The sequence below is a fragment of the Scyliorhinus torazame genome, chromosome 27 (genome assembly GCF_047496885.1).
Source record: "Scyliorhinus torazame isolate Kashiwa2021f chromosome 27, sScyTor2.1, whole genome shotgun sequence".
NCBI lineage: Eukaryota > Metazoa > Chordata > Chondrichthyes > Carcharhiniformes > Scyliorhinidae > Scyliorhinus > Scyliorhinus torazame.
The window spans coordinates 12,705,796-12,728,770 of NC_092733.1; the positions used below are offsets into that span (position 1 = coordinate 12,705,796).

Genomic DNA, 22,975 nt, shown 5'->3' on the forward strand with positions numbered 1-22,975 from the left:
GATTAACATATCTGTTGCTGATTATTGTTTATTGTTGATGGGTGTAAATGTGGGAGAAAATGTGAAAAAGGAGAATAAAAATGTCATGATATTCAAACACACACATCATGATAGACACACCAACAGACAAATCAGAACACACAACACCACAACCAATGACAGAAAGATATAAAAGCACAGACACGACCCCTGGTGGTCAGTATTAGCTGCAGAGGAGGACCAGGACAGATCTGCTACCAAACACACTCAGGGAGACAGCACGTGCAGAGTATCCAGAACGAACTGTATTATAAGAGTTAAAATAAAATAGAGTTGTACCACATACAACTGTGTTGGCTCATCTGTGCACCAGAGCACCCAACACCACATGGTACAGGAGTGGATCGATACCTGCCGGCATACCTCAGTGTACAGAGACAACCAGCAGTGCCCAGGCAAAATGATAGAGCTCCCGGTTCCGCAGCCACTCCAGTGCTACAGCGATCTCCGCGAAAACTGGCGGCGATTCCGGCAATGGTTCGAATTGTTCCTGGTGGCAGCTGAACTCCAAGACCTGGATGACAGCGAAAAAATTGAATTTCTCCTCACCATCGCCGGTGCAAGGGCAAGAGAAATATTCACAAGGTTCAGGTTCTTCAGGAGGCAGCAAAGGTACGATTACCAGGCAGTCCTGGACAAATTCTCCAAGTACTGTGAAGAAAACGCAATTCAATCGGCAAGTAAAGGTAAGAAAAGCTGCAGTACTCACCTCGTGGCTGGGATCCCGGAGCCCGAATTCCCAGAGGCCGAAATCCCGGGCCTGAGAGAGGGCTGGGTCGAGGTCGGCGGCCATCTTGCTAAAGGTATCACGCTAGCACAGTTGCGCGAGCAGTGCGCAGAACCGGAAGTATCGTTTGCGCATGCGCGAGATGCTGCACATGCGCAGTCAAGAAAACGGCCATCGGTAAAGGAACAGCGATCTGAGCATGCGCAGTCGCTTCCTACGTGCTACATACCGAGCGTCAGGATGACAGAGGCCCCAGACTGCACCAATTTAAAGGGGAAACGTCCCAAATCCAATTTAAAAGGGAAACGTCCCAAATCAAAAAAACAAAAATCTGTTAAAGCTGTAAACCTTCCCTCACCTGGAATGACAGCACATTGCCGCAAATTGACCCAGGAGATGAATTTGACCTCCGAAGAACCCTCCGACAAGCAGTTACCTACGCACAAGCCGATGATTCCGACCTCGAATACTTCGATGATGATCTTTACAGTGTTTCCAGACCTCGCGAGCCCAATGATAGCTCCGTGGTCCTATACGACTATGACTCGGACGAACCTTTCGTGTTGCACATTGGCGGCCCCCACATTGAATCCGACGCAGATGCGGATTCATTTTTTGGATTTGAGGATCTTCAATCCAGCAGATATGACGTCCCAACTTATCAGTACCGGATGATGCTGCAGCCTGATATTAACAGACAGGGAGCGCTGCAAGCACACGGAGAGCGCCCTGCTGCCACACAGAGCGTGGTCCACGTCCCGCTCAACGTTCCCGAGTCTATGAAAGAAGACATGCAAGACTCCAGAGCGCAGTCCTCGCATGAACCAGAAGTGACTCCAGTGTCACAAGCCTCCACAGCAAGCTCGTGGACAGACTCCACAATTGCAGAAACGCAAGACTCCAGAGCGCAGTCCTTGCACGAACAAGAAGTGACTCCAGTGTCACAAGCCTCCACAGAGAGCTCGTGGACAGCCTCCACGATAGAAGCAACGCAAGACTCCAGAGCGCAGTCCTTGCATGAACAAGAAGTGACTCCAGAGTCACAAGCCTCCACAGGGAGCTCGTGGACAGCCTCCACGATAGAAGCAACGCAAGACTCCAGAGTGCAGTCCTTGCAGGAACACGACCATGAGGGTCTAGCAACCTCTCCTGACCAACCAGCGGCAGACGATGCAAGTCTGCCATGTTCACGTGAACAGCAAGAAGGCTATAACAGCCTACCATGCTCCACTACACAGCAGCATGACCATGACAGTCTCTCATGCTACAATGAAGGGCACAGCGCTGAAGACTGTTCAAGCCCAACTGAAGACAAGCCAAAGGAATCGCCTCGTCCAAGCCCAAAGAAAAAAGGTTTATGCGCTGACCTTCAGGATCATTATAGCCGAACAGAGATGAATAATGCTGCACGGCCACAGAAGGATGCTGAGGATTTGCTAAAGAAATTAATTGAATGTTTAACTTGCAAGGAGCAGACTGAGAATTGCCAGTGTTTTAGTACGGATCGAAAAAATGGACAAGACATTGATCTTCAGTTAATGGAGATAACACAACCTGAATCATATCTACAGCAGGGACAAATGTCTCCCTTCAACACAACGCCGCAAAGTCCCAACTTCGAAGACCAGCAGTTAGTCAGTAATGACTCTTCAAACCTTGAGGGGAACATTAATTGCATTGAACCTATACACACTCCACTGATAAATGAGCAGAACATTGGAGCAAGAATCCTGAGGACACTGACATCGAGTAGCCAGATAACGAATTTAAAACCCACAGCAGTTTCAAGTGAACCAAGTGTGCTTTCCACTAATGGTGAAGATGCAGATAAGGTCGACCCGATTATCCATTGTACCACACTAACCCCAGTGATTAAGCAGTTATGTATGGGGAGTATAATGTGGGCAATTGAGAACAGTAAAAGAGAGACTGTGACCATGCCAGTCCCAGCAAAATCAGACCCAGAGACCATGAAGGCATGTACATTAGACAAAGATACATATGAGGTACCTGAGAAGAAAAGTGAAACGGAATGTTCTTTGGAAAATAGTACAATGTCGATAGAAACATTGGATCCTATATTCGAGACCATACATATGGGAGAATTTGGGGATAATAAACAAGGTTCTGCAATGTCTGGGGGAAGATTTAAAATTCCAAAGAAGAAAAGCCCAAATGAAGGACAACGGCAAGACAATGACAGTCCACCGACATGGTGTGCACCACCAGATGAAAACTCTGACAATTTACCCAACCCTAGTGAACAGCAAGCTGCTAACGAGGATCTATCCACGGGATGTGAGACGAGTGACGACAGCATCGCACTTCCCATGCAAAAGGTGCAAGGTGACAGACCTCGCCTAGTGCGTACCGAGGCACTCGACGATCACGGTGGGACCACTGACGACTGCGGTGGCGGCGCACCGCTTCCACCCTCGATGGCTCGAGCCTCTCCACTGGTTGGTGCATTCCTGCATGTTCCGACTCCAGAAGTGCAGCTTCAGGGAATCTCGGCTGCCTCCAATGAACCTGTTGGGACTCCGGACGGGGGGCATCGACGGAAGGCAGACCGGACTCCAGATGGGGAGCAGCCAAGCACCGACTCTGATTCGCGCACGCCAGACCTTGCTCCGGACGGGCGGTGTCGCGGCCTCGGTGATGGCACGCTCAGGGTGACGGCGGATGCCACGGCGACAGGGAATGGATCGCGTGGCAGTCCCACTGGGTCGGCAGTGGCAACCAGCACCGGCGGTCCAAGATGGACACACCAATTCGCGCCATCGCCAGACATTGATGCGAGCAACAATTCTCTCTCCAAGGCGACATGCTTCGACGTTTCTCTGCGGAGTCGCCCTTCCGGCACAGCAGGTGGCCGGAACCAGCGTGCACGGTCTCGGCCAACTTCCACATCTGGCACAGTCATCGCCTTGCATGATATTAGTGATGGTGCTACTTCGATGGCAACGACCCATCGGCTACAAGATGCCGTCCACCACAAACATAAAAAGGAAAAAGACTCCACCTTGTTCCTGGCATGCAGGGCGGATGGATTGGTGCGTAGGCGCAATCAGCGAGCTTTGCGCCGCCTTCCACGCTCGCAACTGAACCGTACGCACACGCCGGATCCTCCACTGGTTCCCAAGGATGACTTCGTGGAGATGCCACGGATCATGCCCCTTCCATCGCCACCAGAACCAAACCACAGCCAAGGCAACACTAACAAAGATGTTGAATGTTATATTTGCACGAATGAAAAAACCAAGCACTGCACGAAGTACAACAAATGGTAAAGTAGAGACTTCGGCAACAGCATCACCTCCAACAGTCCAAGGTGAACCAGTGTGACCACAAATCTCCACAGCTGAACCGGCTTGAGGACCAGCCCATTCTTGAGGCGGTCACCCATTAGACTGGACTTATAACGCTGTTCATACGTTCAAAAAGTCAAACACTTCTGTATTATAACCAGTAGTTGTTTATTGTTCCAGATATCGTCTGACCGGACCACTGTTCAAGTTTTTTTTTCTCTCTCGCATCCATGTTTTGTTATGGTACAACCTTGTTAGTGTGACGCACCCGACATCGCCCCATGTAAATAGTTACGTCATATACACACGCTGTACACAACACACACACACACTCTTCGATGCACTCACGACACAATTATATTTATAACCACGTAGGCACATATCTTTGTAAAAAAGGGGGATGTCATGATATTCAAACACACACATCATGATAGACACTCCAACAGACAAATCAGAACACACAACACCACAACCAATGACAGAAAGATATAAAAGCACAGACATGACCCCCGGTGGTCAGTATTAGCTGCAGAGGAGGACCAGGACAGATCTGCTACCAAACACACTCAGGGAGACAGCACGTGCAGAGTATCCAGAACGAACTGTATTATAAGAGTTAAAATAAAATAGAGTTGTACCACATACAACTGTGTTGGCTCATCTGTGCACCAGAGCACCCAACACCACAAAAAATAGATATATTTTGTAAAAGGGCACAATGTTCCAATGGTCCCCCAGACATGAGCAGGAATGGCAAGTGTTACAAATCTCCTTGACTACAGCACCAGTTGTAAAGTTTTTTGACCCTGCGAAAAAGACCAAAATTTCAACCGATGCATCTAACAATGGCCTGGGAGCGGTGTTATTGCAGTAGAATGCAGAAGCCAGCTGGCTGTCTGTGTCATATGCATCCAGATCAATGTCAGAGACTGAGCGCAGGTATGCGCAAATTAAAAAAGAATGCCTTGGGTTAATCAAGTGGTTTGGCCAACTTCCACATGCCACTCGCCTCAATTGTACAGAAGAATTTGAGCGAAATGTCTCCGAAGATACAGCGCATAATGATGAAGCTCCAGCGCTACGATTTTGACCTAATCGCCACCAGGCAAGCATCTCATTGTCGCTGACACGCTTTCTTCAGTCACAGGCATTAAAGAGATTCCCTGGTTGATGAGAATGTGCAAGTCCATGTTAATCTCGTCACTGCATCTCTTCCAGTCTCTGATGATCAGTTGCGTCTAATCAAGTAAGAAGCAGCCAAGGACAGAGTCATACAGAAAGTAATAAAGTATCTCGGCGAGGGATAGCCTGTTCGGGTTATTACAATGTGAGGGCAGAGTTGAGTGAGGCGAATGGATTTCTACTGAGACAGCGCAGGACTGTGATTACACATTCCGCGAGGCCACTCATTCTGATCCATGAAGGGCACCTGGGTATTGAAAAGTGCAAGCGCAGGGCCAGGGATACAGTTTATTGGCAAGGCATCACCCAAGACATTGCAGTCATGGTTGATAACTGTGACACTTGTCAGAAGTTCCAGTGCAGGCAGAGCAAAGAGCCGATGCACATGGGTGAAATCATCACAACTCCTTGGCAACGGCGTCACGGTGGCCCAGTAGTTAGCATTGTTGCCTATGGCACTGAGGACCAGGGTTCGATCCAGGCCCTGGGTAACTGTCTGTGTGGTGTTTGCACATTCTCCCCATGTCTGCATGGGTTTCACCCCCACAACCCAAAGATGTGCATGTTAGGTGGATTGGCCACGCTAAATTACCCCTTAATTTGAAAAAAAATAATAATTGGGTACAACTCCTTGGCAGAAGGTGGGCATGGATCTTTTTCAATGGAAAAGAGTACCTTTTAGGCATTGACTACTTCTCTAATTATCCGGAGGTAACACAGCTAGCGAGCCCGACTGCTCGGTGTGTTGTCCAACATGCTAAGGAGATTTCTGCCTGGCATGGGATATCAAACACTGTTATGACTGACAATGGTCCCTGCTTCAAAAACTATTAGTGTACTGAGTTCGCCTCTCATTATGACTTAAAGCACATTACTTCAAGTCCTTTATATCCTCAGTCAAACGGGAAAGCAGAAAAGTGCATGCACATTGTTAAACAGCTGCTGAAAAAAGCCTTTGACAGCCAGGAATACATGTATCTGCCACTTTTAAGCTGTCATTCTGCACCACTTGCCAATGGGCTGTCACCAGCGCAACTGCTGATGAATCTGCAGCTAGGAACGACCCTGCTTTCCATTATGATTCACCTTGTAGATCGAGGACTGGAGCGGAAACTGCTTCTTCAGAAAACGAGGCAGAAAGGGTTCTACAGTAGGTCCACAAGGAAGCTCCAGCCAGTGTATCCAGGTGACAAGGTTAAACTGGAGTATGCTAATGGAAACGGATGGTCAAGGCAGGTCCACATTCGTTTTTCATCATCACTGAGGAGAAACCGAAGAGCGCTGTTGAAAGTTCAACATCCTTTCATATTGAGCCCAACAGAAGAGTTGGTTTGTAATCGACTCACTTGAAGAGGATACAGACCACCAATCAGAGCCTGCACTCAAAGAAACATCCGCAGCAATAAATACAGAACAAGCAGGAACACCAACAATAAATGAAGGTGGAACACGATGCCTATTCAGCCATTGCTTAGGAGATCAACCAGATTACGTTGTAAACCTGAGAGACTGAACTTGGAGTGAACTGTGTAGTTACATGCATGAAATTATGCATACATGTTTGGTGGAGCACAGTTATATTTGTATATGTTACATGTTTCAAATTGTTATGCATATTATGTTTGGTGAAGCATAGTTACATTTGTAAATGTTAACACTTCCAAAGGAAGGGGCAGGTGGTGATATGCATATGCACAGTAATGTATATAGTTATCTATTAATGTATATAGTTATCTATATGACCTCCGACCAGCAGGTGGCGATAGAATCAACCATGTGACATCAGAGATCCAGCAGTTGGTAGTAAGTCATACTAGAGGCCAGTCGCATGAGAAGTAGCTCCAAGAAAATTTGCTCATTCCTTACCGTTTGTATTATTGTTAGTTATCTTTCCACATGGTAATTTTGTCAATAAACTATCATACTGGTAAAGAACTAGATGTTCAGTGTACATCTTTACAATGGCCACAACACAGAGCACAACAATTGTGATTCTAGTTGAGAGTAGGTAATTCAGCACTGTCCAGGGATTGAAATAGAAACCTATTTGGCTCAGCTCCACCCTGGAATGCACTTTGCAAATTGAGGTACTGGGAAGGTCCAAATATACTGCATTACACATGACCCAAAATCTTATTTTGGTTGAATTATTATAGAAATGTAAAAACTATAAAAATACATTACCACAAAATCAACAATAATGGTTCTTTTGATGGGTTTTAGTTCATTGTTCACAGTGAGCAAACGGTAAAGAACTAGAGAAAAGAAAACAACAATTAATCCACATTACTATTTCTGCTTTCATAATAAACTTGCACACACTTTTACTTATATGTTATAAAAGACTATACATTAAAACAAAATCAAATCACATAATAAATAAGGCTGAGTTTCCTGCCAACACAGTGCCGGCTCCAAGCACGGGCAGTGCGAACACGTTGCCCCCTTCGTCATTTTGATTTGAACTCATCCTTTGTCGGTTATTTAAATTAGAATCGTCAATGTGGGAAATTGCCCAGGTCGGCCCTGTACACAAAAAGCAGAACAAATCTAACCCTGCCAATTGCAGTCTGTAACGTTCCAGGCAAGCATGGAAGCAATGACTTTAAGAACAACTCAAATTTATTTTACCTATTGTGCTCCACCTCCTACTCTCTGAAGGGTCTCGTAGACATAGACCGCGTCACCTGCCACAAATTTGTTGTTGATCTTTGTGCTTCAGCCTGTTCCTGCCAACCGCGGACCTTTTCCCCGACGTCTGACAGGGCGAAGCTCAACCTTCTGCGCAGCCAATGACCCATTAACAATTCCGAGGATGTCACGCCAATGGTGGCGTGGTATGTGATCTGGTAACAGAAAAGGTAATGGTTCTCCGGGGAACTGGAGGTCTGTTATCGCATGCCGAGCTTAAATGTCTGTTCAGCCCGTTTGGCCAACCCGTTGGATGACGGGTGGTAAGGTGCAGTCCGCACATGATGGATCCTGTTTCGCTTCAGAAAGTTGGTGAATTCCGCATGCGTACAAGCTGTGCTGTTGTCCGATACCAACACTCCTGGAAGCCCATGCACGCGATAATGCTAAAGGTTTGTCTGAGCTGCTCAGCATTGACCCGCAACGTCCATCCAATTCAAATGGGCGCCCATAATAATTGGATATATGGCTCCTTGAAAAGGCCCTGTGAAATCCAGGTGCATGTGGCACTATTGTTGGCCCGGCCTCTCCCGTGGGTGGAGTGGAGCTTTAGGGGGGTAGCTTCTTGTATCTTGGCAGCGAATACATTGTTTTAGTTAAAGTCTTGATATCTGTGTCTATTCCAGGCCACCATACATAACTCCTGATCAACATCTTAATTTTGGAGACTCCCAGGTGTCCGCTGTGGAGGTCTTTTAGGATTTCCCTGGCCTCGCTTGGACACGACCACCCGGGAGCCCCACTGCAGGATGCTATCCACCACACTGAGTTCGGCCACCTTTGTGATTAACGTGCGCAGATCCACCGTGAGAGCATGATGCTGGGCCCTGTACAACAATATGTGGCAGTCCCGCGCCAACAATGGGTCCTTCCGTGTCCATGCCTGTACCTGGGCCGTCGTAAATGGCAAGAAGTACATAAATCAATTACCTTGTGTGATGTGGCAAGCGTCGGTGCGCTGGTGGGCAACGGGAGTCGACTGAGGGTGTCCGCTTACAGAATCTTTGTTCCTGGACGATGTGCCATTCATATGTCATCAGAAGCGGGTGGTCGCCATTGGGGGGGATTGGCCTATCCTCCTGAAAAACTCCATCAGGGCTTGTAGTCCGTGTAAGCCATAAATGTATGCCGGTGGAATCACTTCACCCCGAAGACCAACGCCAAACCTTCCTTTTCGATTTATGCATAGTTTTGCCGCCAGCATTGGTGAAGCAAATGCAATGGGCCGTTCCATCATCCATTCGGTGTGCCAGAACAGCCCCGATGCCGGAAGGCAAGGCATCGCATGTTCACAACAAGGGCTTGGACGGGTCAAAATCAGTCAGCGGATGCGAAGGTGATAGTCGCAGCTGCACCCCATCGAAAGCCATCTGTGGTGGCAGGTTCCAAACCCATCATTGGCCTTTTTATATTAACAGATGCAGTGGGGCCAATACTTTCGTGAACTTTGGAATAAACTTGTCGGAGGCCTCTCAGATGTTACCCAGTCCGTCTTGAAAGATGCCCGTAAAGCGTGACAACACCGCATCCGACCATTGGGCTACATGCGGCACACCTGTTGCCAATCCAGCCGGAGGCACTTCAGCCAATCTTGCCTCAATAAACTGGAGCTCAAACTTTTCACTACCACCAATGGTAGGTTTGCTAAATGTGTCCTGTATTGCACAGGGACTTCTGAGGTGCCCGCGATCTCCATGGGCTCCCCTGTGCATGTTGCCAGCCGTGCAATCCCAAGCCGTCAATGCCCGAACGGGCTTGATCAGAAGTGTGGCGGCTGATTACTGAGACCACGGCCACGGTATTGAGCTCCATCAGGACAGGGAACCCATTGATTCAAACCGTGACCAGGCTTGGTGCCACCTGTGGTGCCGCGACACAATAGAGGTGGTGGGCACCGTCCGCCTGGTCTTCCACGAAATGGGCCGGTCCCCTAGGACAGTCATCGGGGGTGTAGCGGGAGGCGGGATCCCCGCTAGTGTCTGTTCTGCCGGCTCCTCCAGATTCCAATGCGTACATCCTGCAGGTCGGGTGTCTCCAGCATCGGGAGTGCCGGCGTCTCTCGCCGGGAAAATGCTGAAGCTGGTCCTGGCCTCGAGGAGTGCGTCCCAAATGACAGGGAGTCCTGAACTTCTGCACGGGGAGAGGGGGCTCCTTGTCCAGCTGGGCACCCTATACTGACGGTGGCCATTCCGCAAAGCTCCTGGGCATCGCACTTTGGGACAAGGATATTCCAGTTGCCTGCTTTAAAGCGTTTCCCCCAGCAAGCATTCTTGGGTTGCCGCATCGCAGATGCCAGAGAGCAACTGGTCTCTGAGCGCCTCGAATAAGGTTTCGCAGAACTCGGCCAGTTTTCTTAAATGTCCAAAGTCGGTCACAGGCTCTTCCAGGGTGTACAGACTACGGCGGACTATCAGTGGCAGCTTAGATCAAAATGGTTGCTTACCAAGGAAACTAACTCCGCAAATTGGCAAGTGACGTGCGAATCCGGTAAAGTTAAACTCTTAATGATACAGTAGGTGTCTGCCCTGCAGACTGTAAGGAGGGTCGTGTTTGTCTTTCATTGCGTACAATGTTGAGCCAAATGAAAGTGCATCCGTTTGCTATATTGGGTCCAGTCACCCATCTCGGCATTGAACGCCACTAACTTTCTGATTAGTGGCACACTCGCAGGCTGGATGGAGGCCTCCTGAGGCCTAATCGAGATGGGCCTAATCCAGAGGAAGTGGCGTCTTCTGGAACTCCACTTTACCCTCGTCGCCAGTGTAAAGTTCCAGGCGAGCAACCACACAGAAGCGATGACTGTAAGAAAAGCTCAAATTTATTTCACCTATTATACTACACGTCCCACTCCCCAAAGTTTCTCCCACGCCCTTGACATCAAGGCTACGTTTGACCAAGTGCGACTCAATGGGAAGGGGGACAAAACGCTCCACTGGTTGGAGGTCAGTCATCTCAGTTCTCGGATATCATTGCAGGAGTTCCTCAGGGAAGTGTCTTTGGCCCAACCATCTTCAGCTGCTTCAGCAATTAGCTTCTTTTCATGATAAGGTCAAAAGTGACTTCCGGTGGTGGTTATGGGCTGAGCAGCTGCACGAAAGGCGGCTCTCGTCTAAGGATTTTGACTACGGCCTTTTAACCCCAACAAAGACCAAAAGTAATGTAATTCACCCCAGTCTAACCCCTGCACTGTCGAGCAGGGTGGAAAAAAAACAGCCAAAAAGCCAGTAGAGACAAGGGAGAGAAACCTGAGCCTCGGTTAGGGAGAAACGGTAGCATAGTGGTTAGCACTGTTGCTTCACAGCGCCAGGGTCCCAGGTTCGATTCCCGGCTTGGGTCACTGTCTGTGCGGAGTCTGCACGTTCTCCCCATGTCTGCGTGGGTTTCCTCCGGATGCTCCGGTTTCCTCCTACAAGTCCCGAAATACGTGCTTTTTAGGTGAATTGGCCATTCTGAATTCTCTCTCCGTGTATCCGAACAGGCGCTGGAATGTGGCGACTCGGGATTTTCACAGTAACTTCATTGCAGTGTTAATGTAAGCATACTTGTGACACGAATAAAGATGATTCTGAGTATTATTTCATCAACTTTGACAAGGACCAAGCCCAACCAAATGCCAGGGCAACAGGATTCTCCGCCATTGGCGGTATGGCCCAGGTCCAGGGGCTGATGGAATGCACACATGTCATGGTGTGCACACACACCAGGCCAGCTGGCAGTGCACTACATCAACGGGACAGGGTTACACTCTCTAAACATCCAGCTCGTGTGCGTCCACCAGATGCAGATCATGCACGTGTGTACACACTTTCCAGGGAGTGTACACACAGCTAAATCCTGGGGCAGTCAGACATTCCTGGCCTCTTTGAGGACCACCCCAGGATGGGTGTTTGGCTCTTGGGGGATAAGGGGTACCCATTGAGGAGCTGACTAATGACGCCACTATGTAGGCCGGAGACAGAAGGGGAGACCCAGTACAATGAGCCCCATGTCGCCACCGGGCTGCCATTGAGCGGTGCACTGGACTGCTTACAATGCGCTTCCGATGCCTCGACCGCTCTGGTGGTGCTCTGCAGTACACCCCACAGAGGATCGCCAGCTTTGTGGTGGTCTGCTGTGTCCACCAAAACATGGCACAGCAGTGGGGAAATGAGCTGGAGGTGGGGGATGAGGAACACGGAGGAGGAGAGCAACGACAAGGATGATGAGGAGGAGGAGTTGGACGACGAGATCCTGGGGAGAAAATGGAGGACCAGCCAGAGGCTGCAGGACAGGCAGCAGCGGCAAGTGTCCGGCAAGCCTGGAGGGCCAGGGTGGCCCTCATACTCGCCCGCTTCACATAGGACGTGGCCTGGCCCATCATCGCTACCATCCCCCACCCATCCGCATTTCCCACCCTCCCAGGATCTGTTGTGCATCAATCCAGGCTGCTGGGGCTGGTCGGCACTGTCAGCGGGGTCACTGTTGAGGTCTGGCGGTGATGATAACCCACAGAGAGATGAACGCTGGTGCTCCTCAATGTATGCCATAGTCTGACCCGGCTTACTCACTCTTCCAACTTCTTCCATCGGGCAGGAGATACAGAAGTCTGAGAACACGCACGAACAGACTCAAAAACAGCTTCTTCCCCACTATTACCAGACTCCTAAATGACCCTCTTATGGAGTCACATCATTAACTCTACACCCCTGTATGCTTCACCCGATGCCGGTGCTTATGTAGTTACATTGTATAGCTTGTGTTGCCCTATTATGTATTTTCTTTTATGTATTTTCTTTTATTTCCTTTTCTTTTCATGTTCAGAATGATCTGTTTGAGCTGCTCGCAGAGAAATACTTTTCACTGTACCTCGGTACACGTGACAATAAACAAATCCAATCCAATCCTGTCTGTCTGCTGAGTGCTCGCTCACATCCATTGGGAGGGGGTACCGGCTGCCCTGCGTCATTTGCTGTGCCAGCCCTGGCGGCTCCCCAATGTTTGCACCATGGTGTTGGTGCCTTCAGAAGGGTTGGGAGGAGGGGCTGGAGGGTTGAAGGGAGGATGAAGGTGTACATGCAGGCTGCCCGCGTGGTGGTGGGGGGGGAGGGTGCGGTGATGACAACTCACCCAGTGTAGGTCATTGACCTTCTTGTGGCACCAGAGGTAAGTCCTCCTGATCACGCTTCCCAAGCTGACGGCCGCTGCCATGGCGGCACTGGTGGTTCACCCTCCGGGACTGTCGGGGGAACAGGACATCCTTCTTGGTCTCGACTGCAATGAGGATCCTCCCCAGGTCCGCGTCTCCAAACCTCAGGGCCAAGCGTCTTGGCTCCTTGGCTGCGAGCTGAGTGTGGTCCGCTGTGCAAGTGCTGCTCAACCCCGTTAGCCAGGGGCTGGCGAGTGCGGTTCTGGCGAATCGTTGGCGAGCCTTCATTTGCAGCATGCCGCCTGTGGGGCCTCATTAAGTGGATCATTTACCCCACCTCATACAGGCACGGAACCCCCCAGGCCCGATTACCAGCGTGGGCAAAATGCCACCTGCCAGCCTGGCAGTGCCCTGATAGGGTGAACTGTGCCATGGTAAATGACACCCGTCCGATTCGATCTGGAGCCGGCAGAGTTAACTCTGCAAGTCTGGGTCCTGCCCATTGCAGATCTAACGAGATATCTTGAGGCAAACGACCGTCGAAGACGCCTCTTGCGGGGTCTACCGTCCGTGTCCCCTCCGATTCCCGGGGGTCATAGACGGTAAATCATGCCCAGAGTGTGTGTGTGCGCATGATGTGCGTGAGTGCATATGTGTGTGTATGCATGTGCGTGGGAAAGTGCGCGCATGTGTGTGAGCGTGAGAGTGCATGTATGTGAGAGTGCATGTGTGTGAGATCGATTGTATGTGGGAGAGAGTGCATGGTATGTGTGAGAATGGATGTGTGTGCGTGTGTGAGTGTGTGTTCGAGGGCACATGTGTGAGTATATGCATTATAAAATTCTACCAATCTCAATTTTGAATTTCATAATTGCTATTTGCGGAAGCGAGTGCCAAATTTCCACCGCCTCTTGCACGAAGAAGTGTTTCAATGTTTGGCTTCAGTGTGTTTAATGCAGACACTGTTATCCCTGAAATGAGAGTTCCATTTTCCGTTCCTAACGTCTCTCAACTTGATAAGCTATGGCCTCTTCAACCTCCTATTTGCACCTGACACATTCAGCACTGTTCTTTACTTGTGTATTGGAGATATATCAGAAAATTTGCAGCTATAGTTACCAGTTTGAGATGGTGTATAGATTGGTTTATCAGTCTGGATAAATATGTGTCCCATTTGATATGAAATAAGGATGATTCTCTCCAACTGAAACGCTGTTGATGTTGCTTCCAACTGTGCATACTGGGGCAATCTGGATACATTTGGAATTCTGTCTCTGGGTATCTGGAAAGAAGCATATTAAGAAATATCAATTAAAATAGGTATAGCTATTATGTAACTGGTCATATTGCACCGAGCAACCCCTTTAATATCCCTCGTTGGCCTTCGAAATTCCTTAAGTCTTCACCAGTGAGCAGTATAATGAGGCCTAATTTCAGATAGTCCTCTGGTCTCCCACTCTAGCTCAGAGGTCATTCCCTGCACAATGTTTCCAGGTCATGGCCCTCGAGAGACATTCCAGCTTCTGTTCTTCTTTGTTGGTATAGGATGGAGACAATGTCAAGCTTGCTGAGCTGCTGTAATGCAGGCAAGTTACACAGTGTAGCACCATCGATCACACACGAGGCGAGACGTAAAGAACTTCAATCGAGGCTTTATTGAGCAGACTTGTTCAGACTTGTTCCCCAGCAGCTCAGTCACAGAATGCAGCTGCGGGGAGTAAAACGGGTTCTTATACCCCGCCTATCTGGGTGGAGCCCAGTAGGCGGCAGATCCAATCGGGACCCAGCATCTGTCCTCCAATTGCTCCTCGGCATTCATGGTGTACCGTATTACCCCTAATACATACCACCACACACAGCAACCACAATCCAAGGTATTGGGGTCATGAATCAAGCAAGGTGCTTTGACCTGGGTGGGAAGAAGTGCTGGAACTTCAACTATTCAGGTATTTAATAGGCATGCCATCACAACCCTCACATCAGCTTTGTTGATGGTAGAAAATATCTGACTGGCTGGCAGTTGAGCCACTGGTTTGTTGACTCTGTTTTCCATTGGGTGTGATATAGTTAGCTCAGTTATGGTCTGGTCAATGATGTGGATGAGGTGATGCCAATAAAATTGCCAGGAGATAACTTCTTTCCAATCCTTAGTCATGAAAATGTATGCATAACGAGGACTGCGAGGGTTTCTGTTGGAAATCCTGCCATCCGGCTACCATTTTCGGCCTGATAGCAGCGGGCCACCCTCCCCCCCCCCCCACCCCCGCCCCTACTCCATTTCAATTCAGCCCCCCACCCCCGGATTTTCTGGGTACCCCCATCCCCCAGTATGGGGGTGACCTGACGCCTCCGAGAGACCTCTAGAGAAAGAGACCCCCCCCCCCACAGAGACACCTTGAATAAAGAGAACTCCCACAGAAAACCCACCCACAAAGACCCCCAAAAGAAACCCCCCACAGAAACAATCTAAAGAGACCCATCACAGAAACACAGAACATCAGCTTTGTTTGAATCAGTAATACCCACATGGCCTGTGACCATTTCATTTGTTTAGCCACCTTCTCAAATGAAATGAAAAAGGCTTCGACCTCCTTCTCGTCAAACCTTGGCAATGCTTGGACATATTTAAATTCCCACCAAACCTTCGATTTTGACTCTCTTTCTCACTATCATCCAACTGTACGTTTCCCTTTACGCCTGCCAATTTTAACTGACTGTCATGTTTCATGGCCATTTTCTGAAGTTCAAACTCTCTCTCTTTATCTTTTTCCCTGATCTGCATTTCCCATTCTCTTTCTTTTTGTTCTGCTAGGGCTATTCTTTCTGTTTCCCTTTCTTCTTTCTCTTTTTCCTCTCTATCTCTTTCGTATTCAAGCTGCTTTAATTCTTTCTCATGTTCCATTTGTTTCATTTGTAACTGAATTTTTGCCATTTCCAATGAGTCAGACTGTATCTCAGGCAATTTTAAATGCGTAGCCACCGCCATAATTACCTCATCTTTTCATATTTTGTCAGGTAATGTTAACTGCAATGTTTTTGCCAACTCTAAAAGCCTGTTTTTAGTCTCTGTCCGTAAGGTACTGTGTGTGACCGTCTCCACACACTAAAACTTCAGAGCCTCTAAAAGAGCCATTGTCCACCACACACTCCCCACTTAAACCAGAATACAACACCTGAAAAACAACCACCCCTCATTGTCTTTAGGTTCACTAAGCCAATCCAATAGATAGACTTTTATCCCCCTCAAGCCCCCAATTTGTTATGGGTCAGGGTTTAAAGAACCCCAAAGTGTATCATGAAGTTCACCTGACCCACAACTTTTAATAGATTGTGGTGTGGGGAACACACGGCCCACTCTACAGGTGTGGTACAGCAGAAATTGAAAAGTATTTTTGAAAGCAAAACAATGTTTATTCTATGAACTCAAGTTAACCTTTTTAAAACATACAGTGAACATCTTAGCAACCATTAATTCAAATACAACCCCTAAAGAATACAACACTAAGTAATCCTTAATAACTTCCTAAACAACATCCAGACAAAAGAAACACCTTTTAACAGAAGCACATTAGGTTTACATTCACTACGGAGAACATTTATAATTCTGAATTCACCAAATGATCAATAGATAGTCTTTTCATGGCAGAGAGGTCAACAGTTCACCTGCTCTGTCTGGCTTCAGCTCCAACATTGAAAACAAAACTAAAACACACCCTGCAGCCTGCTCAAAAACAAAAGTTAAAAATTGATAGCTAGCCCAGCTCCACCCACACTCTGACATTACAGCAGTAGTAAACACCCATTTCTTAAAGGTACTCTCACATGACACAAAGCACTGGGGAATTTAAGTTCAGTTAATAAAATAAACGTTGAATAAAAAATCTGGCATCAGTAATGGTGACCGTGAAACTGTCAGATTGTTGTAAAAACTCGAGAATCACAAATGTTCTTTTGGGAAGGAACTCTGCCACATATTAGGGCGTTTAGGGCAGCATGGTAGCACATGTGGATAGCACTGTGGCTTCACAGCACCAGGGTACCAGGTTCGGTTCCCCGCTGGGTCACTATGCGGAGTTTGCATGTTCTCCCCGTGTGTGCGTGGGTTTCCTCCGCGTGCTCCGGTTTCCTCCCACAGTCCAAAGATGTTCAGGTTAGGTGGATTGGCTATACTAAATTGCCCTTAGTGACCAAAAAGGTTCGGAGGGGTTATTGGATTACGGGGGTAGGGTGGAAATGAGGGCTTACGTGGGTCGGTGCAGACTCGATGGACCGAATGGCCTCCTTCTGCACTGTATCTTCGATGTTCTATGTACTATAAATGTCTGACCGATATGTGATTTCAGATCCACAACAATGAAGTTGGCTCACAACTGCTCTCTGAACTGGCCAAGCATGCCATTCAGTTAAGGATGATTGGGGAAGGATGATAAGGGACCAGGGCATGCGTAAGAAACTGGAAGGGGCAAGCAGGTATAATGACGAGAAACTGGGTATGTGAGAGTGATGCTTCCTCTCCGTGGTAAAGAAGCAGATCATCAGGTGCAAGACACGCTCAGCGTTGCTGCAGATCTTTCCCATTCCTCACTCCTGAGCTGTGGCGGTTTCCAGAGCCATTTTCCACTTCATCTGGGGGTCAAAAACGGTCCGCGTTCGAAGGAACACAATGTACAAAAGTTTAGATAAAAGGGGAAAAAAACATGCCCAACTTCGCCCTGATCCTGATGGCCACCTTTGTGCATGGCTGCAGCAAGCTGTGCTTAGATCCTCATTGCGCAAACACCCAGTGTCACTATGTGCTGGGGTTCTACCTGCCCCCAGCGTTGCGAAGGATGGGTCTGGCAACGCTGCCACAGAACATTCAAAGTAGTTGGACCGTGCTGTACCACATGTCCCTCATAGACACATCTACGCAGAGAAACACTTTATACCACAAGTCCATCAGACAGTGGTCTGCACATATGTCCAGAAGCCTTTCAGGAAAAAGGAGATGGTGGATCCTGTCAGCTGGTTCACTGTGCAGACTGTCAAGGTCATTTGGCAGAACGGCTCATCATCAGAACTTTCAAACCAAAGCACCAAGGCCTAGCTTGGATGGTGGTGAAAAAGGCCCTCCCCCTCTGATCAATCCTACAAGCCGGGAGTCTCTCCCCATCTGCACAGAGCCCTCGAGGTGACTGTCGTGGGGAAGAGACGGTTGTCCACCTCCTCGTAAAATGTGCTTTTGCAAAGAAGATCTGGAGAGAGAGATAAGGAGATTTTTGTTGATGTTCATCACGAGCAGTTCAGTGATGCAGGACTTTGTGCTCCAAGGGCTGTTCCCAGGAATGTACACCAAGACAAACATCAGCTGTTGCTTGAGGACTTGATGAAAGACGCTCTTTGGTCTGCTCGAAATTTGTTGATCTTCCAGTGTTGCGGATTGGTACATTCTAAAGTCCGGGGATACTGAGAGATGTACTAAAACAGGAAGCAGCCGCTGCAGAGGCGCAGAGGGACAAGGTCATTCTCTAAGACATTTCAGCCATAGTGAACTGAGAGGCTGGGAATTGTATAGAACCTCCTTGGGCTGTATGACTTACATTGAATGTATGCAGTGAATATTATATGCATCACAATTGTATTGAAGAACCACAGAATGCAACTTGATCTAGGTAGTCAACTTAAATTACCTTTGGCAACATTTCCATAGAATCCTTAGTGCAGAAAGAGGCCATTCAGCTGGCTAGTGAGTGGCCATTTTGAAATGTTTTTAATGTTCTTTCAGATATTTTACAAATGAAAGTATATTTTTGCAAAAAATAAGGTGATAAATATTGATCTTACCAGTAATTTGCCATGAATTAATTTTTAAAAAATGATTACATGGTTCAATATACGTGAAGTCAGGATGTCAATATCAGACTCCTGCCAGAAGTCGAGAAGGGAAAAAAAATCAGGTCCCTAATAACTAAAGAAGTTCCTTGTCAACCTTTTATGTGACAGAATCTGCCAGCACCATGCAAATAAGGTGACCCCTCAATGATCCTGTGAAACCTGGCAGGATCACAGCTCAAGGCTACGAGCAGATGCATAACCCAAGGTTGTTCAGCTCCTAAATGTTTGGAAAACAAACCAGAAAGGGTTTGTTAAAGCATTTGAATGAAGCTTTCTGCATTTGAAATTGATCAAGTCGGTATCAATACTTGACCCTCAAAATTTGTACGTGTCAAAGAACGACAGGTGCAATGGGGGAAACGTTATGTACATAAGACTTACAGAATGGAATAGAATGCTGCCATAAAATCCCAGTGCAGGAGGCTATTCAGCCTATTGAGACTGCACCAGCCCTCTGAAAGAGCACCCAAACTAGGCCCCAAAATAGTGCGGAATTCTCTGAAAATGGGGCTATGTCCCCACGCCCGCGGGAAAACGGGTGCAAATTACTCTGGACTTTCTCCTTCGTTTTGAAGGGGGCTTGCAGGGTCCCGGAGTGCTCCACGAGATCTGGCTGCCGAAAAGGGGCCCTGCAATTCTGGCCACGGGTCCGCCCATGCGCCTGGCGGCCGCGCGCAACATGGCGGACCCACACAGCAAGCCGGCCTCAACAATATAGGGCCCCCCCCCCCCCCAGATCGCGCCCGCCCACCGATCAGTAGCCCCTGACCGGAACCCAGGCCGTACTGGAAGCCCCCCCACTGGTGGCGATCCCACCCCCCCACCCCCCACCCAACCAGGGCGGCCGTGGACTGTGTCCGTAGCCGCCACTCCAAGTTCCACGCCGGCAGGAACTCGGCCAGCTGCCAGCTGAGAATCGCCGCGGGGTCCTCTTTCAATGGCCCCCAACCGGCGCCGAATTGACCACGCGCGCACGCATGGCACCAATTCTCCGGTCCACGGAAGGCACTGGACCCGATCACGGGTCTGATGCCCCATTCTCCGCCTCCGGGCCGAGTGCGATTTTGGCATGGAGCCTCGGAGAATCCCGCCCCCAGACTCTCTAAATGAGGTGAAGGAACAGCGGGACCTCGGTGGTTATGTACACAGGTTATGGAAGATTGAAGGGCATGGTGAGAGTGCAGTTAATAAAGCATATACTATTAATGTTTATTAATATTGGCGTTGTGTACAGGAGGTCATGTTGAACTTGTATAAGGCACTAGTTAGGCTTCATCTGGTGTCCTGTGTCAAGTTTTGAGTGCCACACTTGAGGAAGGATGTGAAGGCATCAGAGAGAGTACAGAAGTTTCACAAGAATGATTCAGGGATAAAGAATTGTAGCTATAAGGATAGATTAGAGAGGTTGGGATGGCTTTCCTTGGCGGAAATATGAAGGCTGAGAGAAAACTTGACAGACATGTTCATAATCCTGGGGTATGAACAGGGTAAATAGTGTTCGCAGTCAAGGGAGTATCAAGAACTAGAGGGCACAGATTTAAAATAATTAGTGAAAGGAGTAAAAGAGGAGTAAGGAAAGCTTTTTTCACGCAGAAGGTTGTTGGAATCTGGAACGCACTTCCTGAGAGCATGGTGGAGGCTGGTTAGATCGAGCTATTCAAAAGAGAATTGGATTGCTGTCTAAAAAGAAAGAACGTGCAAGGTTACTGGGATAAGGCAGGGGAGTGGAACTAGGTAGAATGCTCTTTCAGAGAGCCAGAGCAGATTCAATACGCCAAATGGACTCTTCCTGCACTGTAAAGGTTCTGTGATTTTGATTACCAGAAAATGTAACGCTTTCGTCGATAAACAGTCTTGGTTGCTGGCCATGAGGAAAATGTCATTCTGCAATACTTTCACAACACTGTCAAGAAATATGAACTTACTGATTTCAGAGTGGAGGTTAGGAACTACAAATTCTGACATGCCTGATAAATGTCCTCACATGCATAAATTGGAAGTGGGCTGCAAGTGCACAGTTCAGCATTGTGAGATCTTTGTGCCAGGAACATGTGTCCAGTGCAATTCTATGGGGAAAAAGCCGGTACAAAGACCCAATCATGGGATGCAGGAATGGGTGCGTAACACAGAGGATTCCCAGGATAGGAAGCGGGCACAGTGAAAGAGAGGGAACCCACGGATAGGGGACAGGGAGAACCGAGGAAAGAGCCCCCTGGGAGCAGACAACCAGTTGAAGAGACCATTGGCAGGCCACCAGGCGGAACCATAACAGAGAGAAACCACTGGGTTGAGGCGCGAAGAAAGAGACTCCAAGCAGTAAACGTGCTGCATTTGACAGGCTTCAAGCAGCGATCGTTCAGAAGCACTGGAGAACTGAAAATGCAGCAGAAGATCAGTGATTCCATGCTGCAGGCCGCCAGAGCAAAGTGAATAAAAAGCTAGAGTTATGCCCAGGAGTTGGCGCTGCCATCATTATGGAAAGAGACGATCCAGGGGATGGCATGGCAGACCTACGGGTGCTGGGGCTCCACCCCCCCATCCCAGGGATGCCCCCCCTCCCTCTGATGGCTTCGACACCCCCCCCCCCGACCATCCCCCTGGGGTCTCTACCACCCCTTATGTTCTCCGCCCCCCCACACTCCCTCCCCACCTGCAGATCACTGAGCCAGCAACCCCAGTGCCCCCTGGCTCACTGCCTAGGATCGAAGTTGGCTACACACCTCCTCGGATCCACTCTGCAGCCATTCTGCCAGCCTCACAATTTCTACACTGGTGTACTAACCGGCGCCCGCGTATCCACTTGCTGGGGAAGGGGTTAGATAGGGGGTAATTCCTGTTAATGGTACGGAGATTGGCTTTAATTGGTGATTATTAGTTTCTCGCCAAGCCAAGGTCCTCATCTTGCCAATGGGCCAGTTAGATCGCAAGCCGATCGGCGGCCGGCGTGTTTCTCGATTTTGGCCTCTCTTAGGGGACAAGATTAAAACCCTGGAAAGTGAGTAGTCATTGAAGCAGCTTGAGTTGAAGCAACCGTTGGAGGGAATTTCAAGGTTATATCTTCAAAAGTGAAGATAGTTTTAACAAGGCAGTGTAACTCACAGTGAGCACTGACGTTTGGGTGGCTTGCTGAGCAATTTATGGGCTATCTTGGTCATATTTGCAATTTGATGCGTAGTGTGGGTGTTAGACAGTTTGCTTGTTAAGTCACATGCACCTCATGTTGATTCTAAATATTGGGAGATTGATATTATAAACGGTTTTGTTTTTCGGACTTTGAATAGTTTATTTTGTTTGATCATAATCTGTAAAAACTTGTGGTTTTAATCTCTGAGTAAATAACTGGAATCTCAAACTTGGTCTACTTTAAACAAGAAATTATTTGTCCCCAGCCAGATCATCCAAATAATTGGAGGTCTCATCCACAATCATGACAAAAGTGTTGTGCTTCAATCTGACCCCAATCAGCATACTGAATGACCCAGGTTTTTCTGAAGGGGAACATCTCAGCATGATTCAGATGTTACCCCTCACACTTCAGCTTAAAAGCTTTTGCTCTGCAGGTTCCAGAAGTCATGATGTGGAGATGCCGGCGTTGGACTGGGGTGAGCACAGTAAGAAGTTTTACAACACCAGGTTAAAGTCCAACAGGTTTGTTTCGATGTCACTAGCTTTCGGAGCACTGCTCCTTCCTCAGGTGAATGAAGAGGTCTGTTCCAGAAACATATATATAGACAGATTCAAAGATGCCCGACAATGCTTGGAATGCGAGCATTAGCCAGTGATTAAATCTTTACAGATCCAGAGATGGGGTAACCCCAGGTTAAAGAGGTGTGAATTGTGTCAAGCCAGGACAGTTGGTAGGATTTCGCAGGCCAGATGGTGGGGGATGAATGTAATGCGACATGAATCCCAGGTCCCGGTTGAGGCCGCACTCATGTGTGCGGAACTTGGCTATCAGCTTCTGCTCGGCGATTCTGCGTTGTCGCGCGTCCTGAAGGCCGCCTTGGAGAACGCTTACCCGGAGATCAG

General features: G+C 48.4%; 1 protein-coding gene across 1 annotated transcript in view; it reads right to left on the bottom strand.

The window, feature by feature from the left end:
- Window positions 1-22,975, bottom strand: part of LOC140403206 (complement C3-like) — a 294,404-nt gene that overhangs the window by 251,064 nt on the left and 20,365 nt on the right. Inside the window, exons 3-4 of the mRNA XM_072490959.1 lie at window positions 14,192-14,354; window positions 7,441-7,511 (exon numbers count right to left, since the gene is read on the bottom strand). Of these exons, the coding sequence (XP_072347060.1) occupies window positions 7,441-7,511; window positions 14,192-14,354 (234 nt within the window). The remainder of the gene's footprint in view (window positions 1-7,440; window positions 7,512-14,191; window positions 14,355-22,975) is intronic.